Source organism: Lithobates pipiens, unplaced genomic scaffold (assembly GCF_037356315.1).
Source record: "Lithobates pipiens isolate NorthernLeopardFrog02 unplaced genomic scaffold, aLitPip1_a1.2 Scaffold_25, whole genome shotgun sequence".
NCBI classification, from domain to species: domain Eukaryota; kingdom Metazoa; phylum Chordata; class Amphibia; order Anura; family Ranidae; genus Lithobates; species Lithobates pipiens.
In genome coordinates this window covers 179,687,554-179,708,490 of record NW_027507787.1, presented here as the reverse complement: position 1 = coordinate 179,708,490, position 20,937 = coordinate 179,687,554, and the positions used below count along the sequence as shown (strand labels likewise).

Genomic DNA, 20,937 nt, shown 5'->3' with positions numbered 1-20,937 from the left:
AAGAACAGCAATAGACTTAAGCTGAGTACGCAATGTCCGAAAATCATCTGGTTCAGCAGGAACTGGATGACTTTCAGTCGGTGTGTAAAGCAGTCTGTCTGATAGAAGATGTCTAAAAAGAGGGAAAACCGGCATCTGATCTGCGCTTGCAGCCAGTGGCTGCGAGGGCTGATTGGTGTATTCTGGGTGGTGAATTCAATAGCACAGCAAGAAGATCACTGGACCAACATCACTTGTGTTGGTACGTGATCTGTCAGTTTTTTTCCTTTCAATCTGCTGGGTTGGACGAAATAAACTAGCCATTTATATTGGCCATTAGGTCATCGTGATTCTCATTTCTTCAATCAGCATGTTTCCTATCAGCACAAGTGAATTTTGCATGCTGTATTGTCTTGAAGGACTGCCCTTCTCTGCTGTGCTGCTGTTGAAGAGATAAAAGTAGGCTGAAATCAAATCAAATTCAGGTATTTTTACTATTTGCAGATGCAATAAATTAAATGAAAAGCGTGGTCCCTCGCGCTACCAAGAATAAAACAAAAAAGTGATAAATGAAACTGCTGCTAGCCCTATAGTGTACAGTGTGCATAGATGAATGTAAATATAAAATGATCAGCGCAACTTCCTAATCATAAACATTGATCATAATAAAAAAATAAATACAAATATTAAATAACAGTGACGTTCTAAATGTCACAAACAATATAGTGCAAAATAATTTAATCTTTAGTCCAAAAAGTCCTTCCAAGTGTCGGTAAGATAGTTTTACAATTAATATTTCCTGCAAACAGTGTTCCGGTGACTTCACAAAATTGCTTAGTGCTCATAGGACTCTCACCTCTGTGTAAAGTTGAATCAGCCTTATAGGTATCTATGGTGGTGGCGGGCTTCCACTTCCAGACTCCCGATTACCAGGTCGCTCAAAGTTCTGGGTGTCATGTGAGAATAAAAAGAAATGCCTCCCATAGTGTAAAAATGTTTAAACAACCAAAGATTTATTAAAAAGCCAAATGGAATCTTACGCAGATAACATTTTAAAACGCATGTAAAGTGCAACAAAGGCGTTCCAGACGCCTCTTACATCACTTCCGGGCCCCTCGGCATTTCCGGACACGCTCTATGCGTTGCGTCCTGTGACTTCATCAGGGGAACTGGATTGGCTCTCAAATGATCATATCTATATGCGTTAACAGGAAGTTGATTGGCGGCCATTTTCTTGAAGAAGGCTGAGTAATATATCTAGCCCATATTGTATACATAAGGCAGAAAAAAGCGGTTAGTCGGCCCTATGGTATCTACATAATCATAATGGCCACCTGCTAATTATACAAAATAAAATAGGAATAAACATAAGAATAAAAAAGTACCGTAAAAATATATATGGCACTTTTTGAAACCAGTGCGGCCATGCAGGGCTCTGCCAGCACGACTGTGTCATTCATTCACACAGCTCTGTGTGTGACTGAACTACAAGCCCGATATCCTGTGCAGCTGTTGACTTGTAGTTCTCAGTTAACTACCAAGGCGCTGTGGCAGTTCATTGATTCTTCCTGTCAGATTGTATCTGCCTGCCCATACGGGATGTAAAGGCACATGGATACACTGATAAATCTAAAGGAAACCCAGATGGCACCAGTGATCTACTGATTGCTGCTGCTCTGCAATGCTTTACAGGCTCAATTTACCTGCAGGAAAATGTGTATTTCTTACTTTTTTTCTGAAAAATTAACTTCTCCTTTAAGGAACCACTAGCAGCCTTTGGAAGAATCCTATGGTTACATGGAATCCTGGTAGAAAATGCCTTAAATTGTATCTAAACCCAAGAAAATTTAACTCATTGCAGCGTACCAGGTCTTTGATGTGGTGGCCGCATTCTTTTTCTTTTTTTTTTTTTTGTTTCAGGTTTTCCCCCTCTTTTTTTTTTTTCACCTAGTGATCCTGTGAATGGCACACTTCTGTGCTTTTGTGACAACAGTCACTTCTCCACTGTATCTATGGAAGGAGCCATGATTGTCAAACAGGCTAGGCTTCAAACATGTCATGTATTGGAGAGGAACAAGGGCAGACAAGGACGCTGCATTTATGGCCAGATCAATGGGTATTTTCTGTATTTGTTGAAATTGTTCAGAGCCTGGGAAAATGAATCCAGCCACCATGTTTGAGGTGACATTAAAGAGGAAGTAAACCCTCCTGCACAAATAAGAATAAAAACACACCCTGCAAGATAAAGGCATAATGAGCTAGTATGCATAGCATACTAGCTTATTATGAATTACTCGCCCAAGAAGGAATCCCCCGCAGCCATCCTCTTCTCCCCCTCGGGCCACCGACATGTCGCCCGGGGCTTGCTTCCGGGTATCGCGGCTTCGATGCTGTGATTGGCCGGAGCCGCGATTACCTCACTCCCGCACATGCACGTGGGAGCCACCATGAACAGCACAGTACAACTGAAGCAACAGCACGTACTGCCATTACTTCAGTTGGCTTAAGTGCGTATGTGCCGCATGACGTCGGCACATGAAAATACAGGGATATCTCCTAAACTGTGCAGGTCTAGGAGAGATATCCAGTGCAGCTACAGACAAGCCTAATAAACCCTTTACAATCACTTTAATAGGCTGCAAGATATGTTTTTGGGTTTTGATGTGCTTTATTCAAAATAACTCTTACAAAAAGCAAAGTGCAGTGAACTATAGAAAGCAATACAAATGTACTTCATTGGAATCTAGCCAGTACAATATGAGTTCTGATTGGTTACTATAGGTACTGTAATATTTACACAGGTTTTCACACCTTACATGGGTTTTTTATTTTTTTTTATTTTTTATTTAACACAAGGAGACCAGTATACAGGGATCAAAACAAACAACAGTATAGATAACAACAATACAATGGTAGTTAAACAAACGGCTATACATCTATACCGACTCATACGGGATTCTCCTCTCCAAGACTTCACCATGAGGTGGGCCTAGAGCGTAAGGTCACCTGAACACAAATTACTTCCACGGCCGACACTATCCCCTCCGGGGAGGGGTATGGCTCGTCTAGGCGAGGAGAGCGGTGGCGTGTCTGACCCTGTAGGTGTGGTCTTGTCTCTTTTTTTCTCTAGGGTTTTCTCTAAGGTTAGGATTCTTACAGGTTGCTGGACCGGGGTGGATCCGGGGGGGAGGGGTGTGACAGGGTAATATGGGTTGGATCATGAGAAGGGGAAGATAAAGAGGGGGGGGGGGTTGGGATGGGGGGTCCAGGAGGGGAGTACTGAGCAATTATCATGAGAGGGTTGTCAGTCAACCCTCCCGAGAGTACGGCCTTCATTAGAGTATCTGAAGGCATTCAATGCCTGCCACATTTTAGAGTATGTTTCCTACCTGTGTTGGCTGGTAAGGATCAAATCCTCCAGTCGGCTAATATCTACTTTATGAAGCCATTGGGCGGTAGTTTGTGGGTTCGGGGATTTCCAGTTAAGAGGTATGCATGTCTCGCCTTACATGGGTTTACTCTCATTAGCACTCCTTGTTGTTATCAATTTATGATAAATTGTAAAATATAAAGGGATCCTGTAGACCCCATTCTAAGAATAATGCCCTTTACACATGGTCGGACATCCCGACGACAAAGTCCGTAAAAAAAATTTCGGCTTGCATACACAGGGTCGCAGAAAGTTGTCAGAAAATCCAATCGTTCAGAACGCAGTGACGTAGAGCACATACGACAGGACTATAAAGAGGGCATTAGCCAAAAGCTTTCGTCTTGTAATTTATCATGAACATGCGTGGCACTTTGTCCATCGGAATGTAAACGATTGAATTTTGTTGTCGGAAAATTTTAAATCCTGCTCTCAAACTTTGTGTGTTGGAAATTCCGATGGTAAAAGTCCGATGGAGCCCACACACGATCGGATTTTCTGACAACGAGATCCAATCGCACATTTTTCGTCAGAAAGTCCGACTGTGTGTACAGGACATTACAGTTGCCTATCTGCCTCTGGCTTCAATACTTTTAGACACTGATCTTAAATAAGCATGCAGATTAAAAAGTCAGCATAAAGCCAGAATTCGTGAGCTGTACCATTGTACCGGGTCAGGTACCGATGTGAGAGCCGCGATGCCAGCCTTTACATATTCGATCAGTGCACCTTTTCTTTAAATTATGCAGACAGATGCAAATTATAGAATTGAAAATTGGAGGCTTTATTTAATTCCTAATGGCATATCCTCCACAGTAGAATCTTGCAATGAAATATTAAATAGAGTCGTCTTCTTAGTTTGCTAATAAATTGGTTGTTGAGCTTTTTGGTTAAGCCCTGGTTAATTCTGCATCTTGTTTGGTATCGTTTTATTCTTCTTGGCTTCTCACTTTCATTATTTTTCCATCCTCGTAATGTTTACTTTTTCATTTTTTATCTCTTCCCTGTTTCAGCCCTCTGCAGATTTAATATGTGCACGTTTTACTTTTACAGGCTTGCGTTTATGGGATTGCAGCTATTTTATGGTCAACGGCGAAGTTCAATTTCCCTGCTAATCACAAGCTAGCACTGCCGAAAAAACTCAAACGGTTTCTACTGCAGATGGCAAAGAAAGACTCTGAAGAGAGACCAGGTTTAGACGAAGCCTTGCAGGTAATTGCACAAAGATATGTGTGCTTTCAATTACACGTTACAAAGGCTTGAAGGAGTAGATGCGGCATCCACAGGGCAACTCGTGTCAAGTAAAGGAAACCGCTTGCTGCCAGATGAAGATGTGGAAAATCACTGTTTATTCCCCTTGTGCTTGGAGTTTGAGGAAGTTCTATGTTGGTCTGTTTTAAGAAGGCAAGGCCATGCTTTGCATTTTCTCAAGCAGAATGCTTTTGGTTCCCTGTGGCCAATTTTCCTCCCTTACTATACCTCTATATGGGGTTTCTACTTCCCCAACAGATTTCTTTCTCTCCTTTACACTTGTAAAGATGTACCAATTCTTCTAGCATTTAGGTTTTTGAGTCGACACTCAAAATAATTATTTTTGGTGTTCTCTGCATATGGGGCATCTTAATGTGATTGTAAATGCTGTTTTTTTTTTCTGTTTTTTTATATCTTTATTATTTTTGTCAAGTATACAAAGGTTTTTTGAACATCACAGAAAAGCTTCTGAAAAGTGATTGAAGATGTTGCAGGAAATGTTTGCTCATTAAGAGTGCCTGACTATGCCTGCCCTTTCTTCTCAGCTCCACCATTGGTAAAAGCTGGCACTACAGCTTATATGAATGAAAAACAGTCCTATGAATAGAGGAGATGGGCCTATCAACCATCCCCCCCATTCTCCATTTAGAGATCATATTTCATTCATAGATAGTAAGTCATGTCCCTTTTTGTTGATTTTTGCTGCTCTGTAGCTTATACATGTATTTGCAAATGTGTGCTAACTAAACCCCTGTTTTTAACGCAAACTGTTAGACAACATAATTTGGTTGGTAGCAGACTGGTTGGCGGGTTGAGCTGGGAATTTTCTTTGGTTTTGTTTTTGTATGCGTTACCCTTCCATGTGCTCCCTGCTGTGAAGGCCAGTTATAGGTGGGAGAGCAGGGGCCATTTGTTTTTCTTTGCTGATTTTTGTGTTTTTTATTTTGATGAACTAAGGATTTAAGCAGGCTGCCTGCTTCAGTGGGTCAGCAAAGTAAAATATTTGGGTTCAACTTTATCACAGGCCATATCAGACTTTATTCTCACTAAACATTACCCCAATAATACAGACCCTTAAAACCCTAGATTTGTAAGGCTGCTACCTGGTCTTCAGTGCATACGTTCACAAAATTTTATCAAGTGGATGTTTGAGCAGCCGAGAGTTCGGCTTTTGGCCGCAGTGTACTGCGGGCTGCCGTATAAGTTCCGATGGCTATTGTTTGGCAGGGTTTCTCCCTCCCCTCAAGGCTGTTGCTCTGGAACGTCCCAGCAGGTTATGAATATTAGCCTTACTCTCTGTCCCATGACTTATGAAAAAGAAAATAGGATTTTTTTCATTGTACTTACCTGTACAATCCTTTTCTTTGAGTACCTCGTGGGACACAGAGATCCCTCCCTTTTTTTTGAGGATTCAGTGCTTGCTACAAAACTGAAGTGCTTCCTGTGTGGGAGGGTTATATAGGGGATCACTTCCTGCCTGAAGACCTTTGGTCTACCAGTGTCCATTCACCTGGAGATGGAGTATAACCCAGTAGGTAATGAATATAAGCCTGACACTGTGTCCCATGATGTACTCAAGGAAAATAATTTTACAGGTAAATATGTCGAAAAAAAAACTTTTTTCTAGGATAGTGTCAGCAAGAGATCACCTTATACATTTTAAATTTCTCCATAGAATTATACCCCTTGCTAAACTTGCAAGGATTTTTCCCACACATTCTTCGAACTGTTGAAGGTGTGCTGCTTCAGGGGCAGATTTTATGCACATATTTTGGCATTGCACATCTATCCAATTGTTCTGGTCAAAGGTTGTGGATTGTGTAAAGTCGGTCACGACTATTAACATTACACCTTCTGTAGAGGTGTGTTCATTGGGTCTGATAGACCCATTGTCACCCAAAAAGGTGATCTGTACGCTACTTACCATACTTCTGTTTAATGCACGTAAAAGCATAATTCTGTCATGAAAGAAACTGGTGCCCTTCACCATCATGGCCTGGAAAGCGTTGGTAAATAATGCATTGCGGTTGTTCAAAGCTACATATCTTGGTTAAAGTGTACCATCTAAGTTTGAAAATGTGTGGGGTGGTTGGATTAATGACAATTCCACTGCTTCAGATTGGTTAGTTGTACATTAAAGATTCCTGCCGAGGGCAAAGTGCCGATAATTTGAAGGCCCTGGTGAGCACCCGGTAAATTTGCCATTGTATTTTTTTGGGGTGTTGTGTTCGAAATTGTAAGTGCCTATTATGTGCTCTATATTAATTTCTTTGAATGCGTTTGTCACAAGTGTTATATGGGAGCTGCGTTGTTCACTGGTGCTGATGCTCTGCAGTGCGGTTTGTTGTCTTTAAGTTTCTAACTTTACAGGGAAAATAAATAAAAATAATAAAACAAAAAACGTAAGCTTTAAAAAAAAATCAGGGAGCAAAACTGGAAGGCACACAGACTGGAAGTACAAAGTCAATATTATTGCTCTATTCCCAGCACAGACTTCTAGCAGTTTTATCTTGGCATGGAAGGCACAGAAGTCATATCATGTAATTGCATTACACTTGCCTCCCGCTTATCTATTCCTGAAGATATTTCATGAAGCACTTTTATTGAGACTATAGTGCCCTCTATTTTGGGGATTTAGAAGTGTGCCTTTTTTCTCAAGCTACAGACTGACAGAAACATATGTATTAGCTTCCATTAGTTGCTGGTCTGTGAATGCTCACAGACTGATCATTAATCAGTGGGAATGATTTCTATAGCTTCTGATACAAAGTAACAGAAGACAAATGTGGACGTTATGCAACAGGCTACCGGTGTTAAGTAAACTCATGGATTCCAGGATTGCCAATTACAAAAATTTTAAAAAGCATGATATGTCTAATCTATGGTAGGTCAACTGCAGAAAAAAAGAAAACGTTGAAAAAAATAAATACAATAAAATAATTGCTGTTGAAGCCAGACATTGCAATTATAATTATATTGATTGTAAGAGATTAGTATCACATATAGCAAGAGACATAGGCTAGGATTTTAGCTTTATAGACCAACACACTTTAAAAACAGAAAAAAACTGGTAGAGCCTCTCTAAAAATATCAGCTGGTTCCTTGCCCAAGTTTATTCTTCAAAATATTACCAGTCTTACCTTATGGGATACATCAAAGGTAGTACAGAATTCCAGCTTCCAAAATGTTTTTTGGATTCACATAGCCATTCAGTCTTGTGTAAACTTCCGTGGCTGGATCCAGCAGCCCTTCCTATAACATACTATAGGACAGTGATGGCAAACCTTGGCGCTCCAGATGTTTTGAAACTACATTTCCCACGATGCTCAACTACACTGCAGAGTGCAAGAGCATCATGGGAAATGTAGTTCCAAAACATCTGGGGTGCCAAGGTTCGCCATCACTGCTATAGGATGTAGAGTGGTGCTCAAAGTAGAGTGGTGGCCAGAGAACCATCCACTCTTTTCCTGGCCAAACTAAAGAGCTTTAATGAGATAGAATCCCTCTTCCTGCCTAAGGCTGGACCATAGGCGGCTTGTTTTTCATCCATTTGCTACTAAATCAGTAAAAAAATTGAGCCGTACGTAACCCTGCAAGCACCACCCAGTTTGACATGGGTCAAATTAAAAGTTGACTGAGCTGGGTGGAAAATAATTGGTTGACCAGTTAATACATCTTCTCAAATGCAGTCACTGTTCTGCAGCACCATCCTACTCATCAGCCACAGCACCAGCAGCTGCCTGAATACAGTAGAGCTGCCGTATGGTAACTGCTTCTGATAACTGTTTGGCCACTTCTTTTCCACTCGTCTTTTGTTAAGCTGGGTGGGGTTTGCTTGGGCCATGCTCGGCTCGAATTTTGGCTGCTTCAGCAGGAAACAGGTGAAAAACTACCCGTCTGTGGGCTGAATGCTTACCAGACTTATGCCTGATACACATGATAAGATTATCGGACGAATGATCATCCTTTTTAATTGCATGATAAACTTGCATGATAAACTTTAATTGCATGATAAACTGTCGAAAATGAAGAATTTACTAAAGTTTCAAAAATTCTGGTATGACAGAATAAAAATTCTGAAGTGATAGAGCTGACTGAACTTCATTGGATTTCTTTCTACTCCACCCAGAGTCTGACATTCCTATCAGACCACCTGCCTTTATCGTCCATTGAGAGCTTTGATCCATGTTTTGTTGCCATCCCTATGGAGCCCCAGCTCAGCTAATCTGCCCTCCTCAGTCATGTGTCTTTTACCTGCCAACCAGACACTTAATGGCACTGGATAATCCTTACCTTCCTTGAGTGCTGTTCCTTTATATTGGTCCCTTGCCCTGGGCTGCCCAGTAGATAAATGGTGGCGCAGGGTTGTGGCGACCTGAAAGTTTATTTCTAATAATGTTTCTCCCCTTTGGTTTTGGTTGGCAGTTGGCAGGGTTGGTAGTGAAAGCTTACAACTGGGATTTTGTAAATTTGACTATAATAGATGCTGAGTAGTTCAGACGGACCACTGCTCCCCCAGTTGTGCAGGAACTTGGCTAGGACTACATTCTTGGTCAACCTCCGTCCCTCCAGTGGGCCTTTTGCCCCACTACTAGTGACAACTAAGTTTTAAAGATTTTTTCGACTCAGACTTTTACGTTACCCTTTTCTGCTTCATTACATGATCTTATCTTTTACTTGCCTCTCCTTCCCTTTCTTTTTTTTTCTCTTTTCTGGTGTCCACAGGGATTGTGTTCTGTGGAATCATTTAATTTTATTACTTCTCCTCACTATGACACTAAATTGGTTGTCCCTGAACGTTCAGGGCATGAACATTTTTAAATACCTCAAGAGACAGTGGATAGATATAGCCTGTTTGCAAGAAACGCATTTTTCAACTACCTCCTCTCCTAGGTACTTTGATGCTCAATGCCCCCCAGCTTTTAACGCCTAATGGCCCGACTAAACAAAGGGGAGTACTCTTTGCCTTTCGCAGATTGGCCCCATTTAGTTGCAGCAAACAGATAGAAAATCCAGAGGGTAGGTATCTTTTTACTTCAAGGTACCATCCAGGACACAGAAATTTTACGATTATGACCTACTGCGCTCCTAACTCTACCCCAGGACCTTTTTTGACCCATGTCTGCAGGCTGTTGTCATCCCACCAAAAGGGTACTCGCTTTCTTGCTGGAGACTCAAACCTAGACTTGAATCTCTTTGGATAAATATCCTTCGGAACGTTACTACCCCATCCCCCAATGCAATGAAAGTCTTTGCCCGCTCTTTGCAGTCTCATCATCTGATCTCTAGAGGGAGCTCCACTGTTTGGGTAAGGATTACACGTATTATTCCCACCCCCATCATTCTCACTCTAGAATAGACCACATGTTTATGCTGAGAAAGCATCTCCCCTTAGTGGTATGTACTTCTATTCTTGCCACCCCATGATCAAATCATGATCATGTCTTGGTCATTTGCCATTCTAGTCTTGATAAACCTCAGCACTCACCCTGGGTCATGAACGACTCATTATTGTCCCTCAAGGAGGTCCAGGCAGATATCTTGAAAGCTTCTGTGGAATACTGCCGCACTAATGCAGGCTCAGTGTCATCTCCTCTCTCTGGGAGGCATATAAGGTGGTTCTCAGGGGCAGCATTATACAATTAGCCTGGAAGCGTAAGCAAGAACTCCTCCTAAAACAACGGGACTTAGAGGCCCATTTGGAAGTACTCTCCACTGCTTTTAAACAGGCCCCTACTCTCACCAACTGCAAACTCTTAGCCCTTGTACACACGGTTGGAGAATCCGTCGGAATGTGTCCTATCGGACCGCGTCATCGGATAATCCGACTGTGTGTGGTATGCATCGGACTGATTCCGTCGGAATATCCGTCGGACCCAATTTTCCAACATGTTGGAAATATTTCCCGACCAACTGGGCCGGTCAGACATACTCCGATCATGTGTGGAGCATTTTGATCGGACCAAGTGCCACGCATGCTCAGATCAAATTCCTACATCAAAGCTATTGGCTACTAGCCTGAATGTAGTCCCATCGTAACGAAATTACATCATCACGTTCTGAAAGATCGGATTTTTCGCCAACTTTGTCCGACCGTGTGTATGCAACAGTTTCGGACAAGATCCGACGGACAAAATCCGACGGATTTGGTTGTGGAAATCTCCGACCGTGTGTACAGGGGCTTAGACAAACCCACTCAGAGCTGGATCTTTGACTGACGGGGCTGAGAGCATTTTGTGCTGGTCCTGCCAGAAATGGCATTCTAAAGCGTATAGGCCGAATCGGATTTTGGCTAACCTTTTACGCACTTTCGCTCCCAAATTTACACCTATTGCTGTATGTACTCGACATAATGTGCTCACTGGTAATCCAGTGCGAGTCTAAGCCCTTGTACACATGGTCGGAGAATCCGTCGGAATGTGTCCTATCGGACCGTGTTGTCGGATAATCCGACTGTGTGGTATGCATCGGACTGATTCCGTCGGAATATCCGTCGGACCCAATTTTCTAACATGTTGGAAATATTTTCCGACCAGCTGGTCCGATCGGACATACTCCGATCATGTGTAGAGAATTCAGATCGGACCAAGTGCCACGCATGCTCAGATCAAATTCCTAGACCAAAGCTATTGGCTACTAGCCTGAATGTAGTCCCATCGTAACGAAATAACGTCATCACGTTCTGAATGATCGGATTTTCCGACAACTTGGTCCGACTGTGTGTATGCAACAGTTTTGGACACAATCCGTCGGACACAATCCGTCTGACAAAATCCGACGGATTTGGTTGGCAGAATGTCCGACCGTGTGTACAGGGGCCAAGAGGAATTCCACCGTTGCCTTGCCACATTGTATACAGCTCCACCCCAGACGTGTAGTAGGGACACTGATACCTTTCTGAGTTGTGTTTCGCTTCCCAAATTGTCTAAAGCTTATGTGTCCCTAATGGACCAAGATATTCAATTCCCGGAGGTCCTCCAATGTATTAAGGATCTGAAAGTTGGCAAACGACCTGGCCCAAGCGGCTTTACGGTACTTTATCATAGGAAGTTAGCTGATGTTATAGCCCTGCATCTGATATGTATAATTCCATTAAAAATGGGCAAAAATTTACATCAGACCTCTTAACCACTAACATAGTGATGCTCTCTAAACCTGACTGTGACCACTCCTCTTGGGCCAACTTCAGACCAATTATTCTTATTAATGTGGATATGAAAAGTCTGACAAAAATCCTGGCCAATCGCTTAAACTCTTTCCTTCCCTGTTTAGTCAAGAACGATCAAGTTGGCTTTGTTCCACAAAGACAAGCAGGGGACGCTATTTGGCGCATACTGCAGTTACAGCATGTAGCCCATAGTTGCTCTTTGGAATCTATGTTTCTGTCTCTGGATGTGAAAAGGACATTTGATACTTTGTCCTGCCCATATCTTATTTCCGTACAACGCCATTATGGTTTCGGAGCCTCATTTCTGAAATGGATGACAGTGCTATATTACTCTCCTTGAGCCAAAATTAAATACTATGGATTTGACTCGTCTGTCTTTAATATTGGGAGGAGTACCCATCAAGGTTACCCACTCTCGTCACTTCTCTTTGTCTTGGCTTTGGAACTCTTGGCGGGGGCAGTCGATTCCCGTCCAGATAGTATCGATATAGCACGCTCCACACATAAAATATCTTTGTTTACTAAATTTAACTTTACTCAGAATCTCCCTAGCAAACCTAGTCTCTCTTTTAGACACCTTTGCTTCCCTCTCGGGGCTAAGCGTTAATCCTTCTAAATCCAAGGCATTGTCTGTCAATTTTTCTCCTCCAGTGCTGATGGACTTAAATCAGCTTTCCCATTTCACTGGTCTTCTTCCTTGCCCTACCTTGGAACTTGCCTTACTTCCTCCTATGTGGGACTGTATCAGGCCAACTTTCCACCCTTGCTCAAAAGATTGCCCGATATGTTATCTTCCTGGTCCCACTTAGATTTGTCTTGGTTTGGTAGGATGACTGCAGTTCGCATGTCTTAGCGTCTGAAATTACTTGATTTTTTTTCAAGTTTTGCCCATTCAAGTGCCTTCGCATATTTTAGCTATACATCAACGTAAGCTTTTACACTTTTTATTTGGGGATCCACTCATTCTCGAGTTAGCAAACAAGTACGCTAGGAGGATCAATGGTGGCCTCTCGGTTCCTAATCTACAGGCCTATTATACCGCAGGGAACATAGCACTGCTGTCTCACCTTCGTGAAACACATGAACTACTGCTATAGGCCAAAATTGATCTTGTCGATTCCCAATGTCCTCCCTGCCCTAGCTCCCCCCGTTTTATCGCTCGCCAATTGAGCCATGTTTAGCTCACTCTGAGATGATGGGATTCAGTTAAATATTCTGCTAGTCTGATCTCCCCCCATCTCCCTCTTTTAAGACTACTCCATTGTCCATTATTCCCCCCAGGTTGCGAGAACCCGGGCCCAATTTTCCTGGTGGACTGCGAATGGTTTCACAGATATGCATTCCCTGTTTACTCCTACTAGGAATCTAACTTTTGATGCCTTGCGCTCCTCTCACAATATCCCTTTACAAGAACACTATATCTATCTTCAACTCAGGCATTTTTTCAGCAACTTGTTAAATCTCGCCCTACTCCATATACTCCCTTTGAGAGCCTATGCAGGGCTAGGCCCCACTCCCCGGGCATTATATCCCTGGTATATTGATCTATAATTTTGTCAAGAAAGCCTCCGTTGAGGCCATATCATCTCCAATGGGAAAAAGAACTAGGGAGGTAGTTAGACCCAGAGGATTGGCACATAATGACCATAGCTCTTTCAAAGCGTTCCCAAAACAGCCTTATATTGGAGAATGCCTGTATAGGTGGTACTACACGCCGGCTAGATTGGCTCGGTTTATCCCAACCTACTCTCCTCTCTGCTTTTGGGGGGGTGTTCATAGGAATGGACAATGGCACATATTTGATGGTCATGCCCAAGGCCATGCAGGCTATGGGTCAGAATCTATACCCTTCGCAATTTATTTCATGTTGACCTCAAAAGGGATCAGTATGAAGCCCTATTAGGCAAGCCAACTGTTGAACTACTACGCCCAGAAAGGCAACTGGCCCAGCATCTGTTTACTGCAACTAAGATAACGTTTGCCAAGGCATGGAAGACTCCCATGCTTGGCTTTGAGGCTGTCAAAAATCGCATTAAAAATGTCATGGTAAATGAGAAACTAACGGCCATTCTCTGCACATGATACACTATACACATGATAAATGTCTCATAGTTTGGCAGCCGTGGATCACTTATTTTCAGCCCTCCTGGTTCGACAATATGCTCCTCTCAATTTAATGCTTCCCTGGCTGGTACCCCATGGACTCTTCTTTCTCCTCTTTCTTTCCTTCTTGGTCTTTCCTCCTCCTTTTAAGTTTCTTCTCTTCCCTTTTTTTGTTCTTTTCTTTTTCCTTTTCCATTCAATGTGCTTTATGCATTGAGTTACTATGGATAAAGGGCCGACAGGTATTGCCCTGGTTAGGATGGTTATTTTGAGAATGTTGCTTTTTGTGTTATATTTGAATTTTTCCCTTTTTTTTTTTTTTCCATTTATTCTATCCTCTTCAACAGATATCCAAAAGTCTATAATTGGACATTTAGGTCTGTAGGCATGATATAACCTCCATGATAGGCTGCTTTTGGACTCTCCCTTACATTCTTAGTCACCTGGGCTATTATGTTTGTGACCTGTGTAATGTTATTGTTTATGTTCTCCCTTTTTACTATTGAATGAATGAATGAATGAAATACTTGTATAGCGCACAATGCGAACTGAATCGCCTCTAGGCGCTGTGGCGAGCTTTGATCATCAGCTAAAAGAGGAAGGTCTTGAGTTTTTTCCTAAAAGCCAGGTGATTTTCTTCCAGGCGGATGTTGATTGGTAGAGCATTCCATAGCTGAGGCCCTTGGACAGCGAATCTCCGATCACCCTTGGATTTATACCGGGCTTTGGGCACGAGGAGGAGGTTTTTGTTGGCTGATCGAAGATTGCGGTTTGGTGTGTAATGATTTATTTTCTCCATTAGGTATTGCGGAGCTTCTCTATGCACGCATTTGTGGGTGAGGCACAGGGTCTTGAACGTGATCCGATTTTTTTATGGTTAGCCAATGTAAGCTCCTCAGTGAAGGAGAGATGGATTCCCAGGGTTTTTTTCCTGTTATCAGCCTTGCCGCCGTGTTTTGTATCAGTTGTAATCGCGCAAGTTGATATTGTGGTAATCCTATGTAAAGCGAGTTTGCGTAGTCCAGTCGTGAATTAATGATTGTTCCAACTACCACTGCTTTGTCATTCTTTGGGATAAAAGGGATGAGTCTGCGAAGCATGCGCAGCAGATGGTGAGATTTACTGACTACAGATCCTATTTGCACATCCATTGACATTTGTGCGTCTAAAATAACCCCGAGACTCTTCGCTTTGGTCTTTGGGGAGATAGTCTGCCCAAAGACAGTTGGTGGAGACCAGGAGGTTTTGGTTGCGGGCTTATGATTTGGGTGTAAGATGAGAAGCTCTGTCTTTGATTCGTTCAGCTGGAGGGAGTTGGTGGTCATCCAGTCCTCTATTGATTTGAGGCAGTTTTCAAGTTGTTGTTGGTGATCTTTTTTTCCATTGATCCGGAAATAAAGTTGCGTGTCGTCAGCGTAAGAGTGGAAGCAGAGATCTGAGCATCTGATGATTTGAAGGAGTGGGCGAATGTAAATGTTGAAGAGAACGGGTGACAACGGAGAGCCTTGAGGGACTCCGCAGGTGACTGCCCGAGTTTCGGAGAGGAATTATCCTAGTTTCACTGTCTGTGACCGATTTCCTAGGAAGGACGCGAACCATTGGAGATCTATGTCTTGGACTCCGGCTACTTCTGTGAGGCGGACGAGTAGAGTATTGTGATCTACTGTATCAAACGCTGCACTTAGGTCTAGCAGTACGAGGAGACACGGCTCTCCGTCATCTGCTGCTTCGAGGGCGTCATCCCAAATCTTGAGGAGAGCTGTTTCTGATCCATGACCCGGGCGGAAGCCTGATTGCAGCGGGTCCAGGAGTTTGTGAGTATTCAGGTGAAGTTGTAGCTGATGTACTACAACTTTCTCCATGATCTTAGAAATGGTGTTGAGGCTTGTAATTTGCCTACGGTTGTTTGGATCCTGAGGGTCCAGGTTTGGTTTCTTGAGTAGAGATTTGACGATGCCTTGTTTGAGGATGCTGGGAACAATCCCTTCGTGGAATGAACGGTTTATGAGGTGGGTTATGGTTGGAGCCACGATGTCAGAGCATTCTTTCAGTAGTTTTGTGGGGATGATGTCAATAGGTGAGGTACTGTCACGCAGTTTGTTAATGATGTTTTTTGCGGTGTCTACGGTAATTGGGGATAGTGAAAATTTTGGCGGTTGCGGTATGTTGGTGCAGACATCCTCTTTATGTATTTGCTGGCTGAGGTTTGATGTTTTCTTCTGACAAATTGTTTTCCTGATGGTTTTGACTTTATCGATGAAAAAATCCGACAGTTTGTCACAGTAATCCTGGGATTTGCTTTCTGGGGGTTCTAGGTACACCAGATTCATTGATTGATTGATTAACCAGTTTAAACAGTTCCCGTGGTTGGTTTGCGGCCGTTGAGATTGTATATGAGAAGTGGTCCTTTTTGGCTTTGAAGATTGCTTTCCGATAATTCTCTGTGAGACTTTTGTAGTTAAATAGGTTTTCCTCTGTGGGATTTCTTCTCCATGTTCTTTCCGCTCTTCTGCGTTCTTGCTTTAGTACGGAGAGGGAGCTATTAAACCATCCAGCATTTTTCTTCCTGATGAGTGCCCTGCGTTTTGTTGCTACCGAGTCTGCTGATTGCAGTAATGCCTTGTTCAGGGAGTTGAGTGTTTCCTCCGTAGAGTGGTTTAAGGTTATTGTAGATATCTTTTTGGACAGAGTGGTTTTGAAGGCTTCGGAGTACAGTTTTTTATGCGATCTGGTCCAGTGCGTTGTTACAGGTTTCCGTTTTGCGTTGGTGATGATTATTTGTCCTTGTTTTTATTTTATTTTTATTTACCTTATGTCCGTTAATTACAAGCTGTAACCATCCAATGGCTGCCCATATATGTCGGATTGTCTATTAATAAACCTTTTGTAAAAGAAATATTCTGTAATGTGTTGTAGTGTATTGTAGTTGAACGACAACTGTACTGATTAAATCGTACAATCTGGTATTGTACAAGAAGAAAATTTTTCGTGCTTGTCCGATCGGATAATATTGGGTGAACTGTTGTGAACAGCTCTCGAAAGTTCTGTACTAACGATCAGATTATCATACAATCGATACGAAAGCAATATATTTTTTTTTTTGTACAATTTTTGGATCATATGTACGGGCCTTTAGGCAGGAAAGGGAATTTCATCTCATTAGAGCTCTGTAGTCTGGCCGGGAAAAGAGTGGCTGAGTTCTCTGGCCTTCAGGTTTTTGCACAGGTACCTGAAGTGCTTAAAGAGGAACTCAACTTTGTTTTAGCAGACTGATTGCATACTCATTCTAAATTGGAAGGTCTAGTTCATTATTTATCAGCTGATGCACTTTGAGTTCTAGTGAGGAAAGCTTTAGAAGTGGTTAAACCTTGGGGGAGTATCTCACCAAAACTTGCATTTCGAATGCAGGGGGTGACTAAAATCCTACTTTTATCTTGGTGTAGACTTCTGGCAATATCAGTGAGCCAGTCACACAAGAAATTACATTTTTGGAGGCGTTTTGTACACCACTGTGTACAGAATGTCCCCAGGTTGCCATTATGAGTTGAATTTTACAAAAATCATAGCGCTACAGATTGAAAAGGTAATTTTAAATAATATTACATTACAACATGGCTTGTGTAGCAATTGTATGATATATTGTTTGCATGTAAATATATATTATATTTATTTATTTTTTTATTTTATTTTTTTCCATGAAAGTGTCTGCCTCCCGCTGGAGCCATTTATCTGAAACCCCACCACAGTCTGGGCGCAGCATGCACCCCATCCATGACTGCACTTTGGGCCATCCAAGGCCATTTACCATGTGATTTATTTATTGTAACCTTAGCAGCTGGCAGCCTATTAAATATAAAAAAGCTTTTATGTTTCCAATAATGCACTTCATTTTCTCTGCATAACGATAAAAAATGATGGTCCTGTTATTGCGGTTGATAGACACAAGTGTTGTAGTTTTTTTAATGCAATTACATTTGGCATTTCAATATTCAAATATTTGTGTTGGTTTTCAGATTTGCAGAAAATATCTACTCCAAAAGAATCTGGATAGTAAGGCAATATGGTCACACTTAATTGGCTTTACAGAACAGGTAAGACATTTAGTTCAAATAAGCTAAGGTTTCCCCTATGTGCTAATAAAGGTTGAATTTATGAAAAGTAAAAACATGTATTATAGCTCAAAGATCAGCTCATAGATCAGTAGATCGCGGGTGCAATACCAGGCTCTGGCAGATGGTCAGGATATCTGTCTACCCCTTCCTTCTGATATGGCAGGCAGTTACTTGAGAGCAGGAAGGATCCTCCGCCCACTGTCACAGGGAGCGGGGGGGAGGGGGAGGGGTTGGGATCGGAGGGTTCATGTTGAATATTTAATATTTTGCACGTTAGACTCTTTAATAAAAGTGTAACATGTTCAGAAAGGTGAAATTATGCTTTTAAGCTGGTCACAATTGTTACAGCCTGATTTACAACAGTTAAGGCCTCGTGCACACAGGGTGTCTGTTTAGCTCCTCTGAATGCCTTTTTTTCCTGGCAGGAGAAAAGCTGCTGAAAAAAATGTAGTAAAAGCTGCGCTATTGCACATGCATTTAGGTGCGTTCACATTAAGCATTTGAGCATTATTGGATTCCATTGGAATGCATTAATGCCCAAACATGTTGGGTATCTATTTACTAGACGTAACATCATCTTTTACATTATGCAAAAAAATTGGGCTAACTTTACGGTTTTGTTTTTTTTAATGCATGAAACTATTTTTTTTTTTCCCCAACAAAAAGGCGTTTGAAAAATTGCTGCGCAAAAAGCGTGCGAGAAATTTTTTTGACACCATTTTGTTCTCCAGGGTCTCTACTAAAAAAACATATATAATGTGTGGGAGTTTTGTGGAATTTCTAGCAAATAAATGATTTTTACATATAGGAGAGAAATGTCAGAATTGACCTAGTAGGCAAGTGGTTAAGCTGGGCACGTACTGCCTGAATATTGTATTGGACATTTGGACCACGTATACAGTTGTCCTTCTGACAGAAGCCGTCTAAGGGACCAACTTTTGTCAAAGGGACATGCTGGAAAATCACCGTCTACCTGTCAGTACATTAAGGGATAGTGGGAGAGATTACTGCACTAACAACGCTTAGGCCGGCCATAAGCGGTTTGAATCTCTGCCAGTTCCGCTGGAACCACCTGGGATTCGTAACCATTAATGGGAAAGATGAATGTACTAAGTTGGGTACAACCAGCCTGCCTGATTAACCTGCGATGATAGCAAGCGGCTGTTATAGCTGCAAGCAATAATCACTGTCTTCTCGTGGCAGGGACGGTTTCCCCCACCTGCCCCCATCCCTCCTCCAGGAGAAGACAATTGCTTGGCAGGAAGGATTCCCCTGTCAACACTCTCTGTGTTGATGGGGGGAATTATACAAAATTTGCACTGTCTATGGCTGGCCTTAGTACAGTGATCTGTAGTGCCGCTGGGTTAAAGGAGAAAAAAAAACAACTGAACATGTGTACCAGGCATTACATAGTAAATCACATTTTACCAAGCATGATGACTTTGAGGCTGCCTGTAGATGGCAGCAGTAAAAGATCCTTCCATTGTTTTTCTAAGGACACAATAAGCTCAGCTTCCTTGCTTATAAAAACAAAGCAACCTTGCTAGATAGACGCAAGCAAGACAAGTGTTCACCAGTCTTTGCTCTTTAATAAAACTTTCTCTTCAATACAAAAAAAATAAAAAAATAAAAGATGCTGCAGGACGTTATAACGCTGTTTTTGCATTTAGATCATTCAAGCTCGTCCAGCCTCTGAGATGTCTGCCCCTCACGTGTCAGAGCCTTCATCAGGTATTGTATAAAGTGGAAGTTCTTTGTTCTTCATATGTTAAAGAGAGCAGAACTCAAGAAAAAAGTCACCAGTAAACCTAATGTCAAGTTGTATTTATATTTCCTGACGCCTTCATGGCAGCACACACTGGGTTGTGACTCCGCCCCCACAACCTAACAGGATTGGATTAGCTATAAATTTGAAGGGGAGACCTCCCGCTGCATTCTCTTTTTTATCCTCACCTGACGGGTTGGATGGACAAAGTTTCCTGTTACAGATGAATAAGCCTCTACCGCATTCGCCCCAGCAGGTTCAAGCCTCTCCTGTTTGGAAGTCCCTCCTGTACAGTCTCTAAAGGAGCTTCTATGGAGGGAGCCCCCGCTCTGGTGGTCTCAAGGGGCTGTTTTTTTCTGGCATATTACAAGCTTTAAAGAAGCTTTTTTCTGCAGTGGATTCCCTTCCTAACTTTTTTCTTTCCTCTCTCCCGTTGTTGGCTACTGCTAAATAGGCACCTAGCATCCTTCAGGTTAATTCTTCTATTTCAGATAAAACAGTACCTTATTATTTTTTTCCTGGTAGAGGGACAGGACTTGCTGGTACCTGTTATCCCTCTTGGTCGCCGTCTGTTTCGCCGCTCTGCGCATGCCCAGTACTTAGTTTTCTTCTTACCTATGTTTTTCCTCGTGTTGCCCTTTTCCAAGATGGCGCGGGGGTGCTCGTGTCACTTCCGCGCATGCGCGGAGCGTCATTCACGTCGGAATGGCGCCATTTTTTAAAAACACAGTGTCTCTGTGTTAGTTCAATAGATGCTGTATTGCCTCCTACTGCCAAAAGACTGCTCTGCATCTCTGTGTTAGAATTACTACTAAAGGTAAGCCCTGTGGGGATTCTTTATATTATTCCTGCTTGGTCAATTGCTGCTGTTATAAATAAATTAAATATTTAAATAAATTGAAATATTATTTAAAAAATATTTAAATAATTATAAAATAAACATTTGGTTTATGCTTTTTTTTTTTGTGCCTTTTTGAGCGGTTAAATGTCTTTAAAAAAAAAAAAAAATGTATGTGTACGTATATATGTATATCTGTGTGTATATGTATATATATATATATATATATATATATATATATATATATATATATATATATATATATATATGTATATAATAATAGAGTGTGTATGT

General features: G+C 41.9%; 1 protein-coding gene across 1 annotated transcript in view; it reads left to right on the top strand.

The window, feature by feature from the left end:
* KNDC1 (kinase non-catalytic C-lobe domain containing 1) overlaps window positions 1-20,937 on the top strand; it is a 289,084-nt gene that overhangs the window by 109,909 nt on the left and 158,238 nt on the right. The window contains exons 10-12 of the mRNA XM_077455239.1: window positions 4,460-4,618; window positions 17,942-18,019; window positions 19,711-19,771. Coding sequence (XP_077311365.1) covers window positions 4,460-4,618; window positions 17,942-18,019; window positions 19,711-19,771 — 298 coding nt within the window. The remainder of the gene's footprint in view (window positions 1-4,459; window positions 4,619-17,941; window positions 18,020-19,710; window positions 19,772-20,937) is intronic.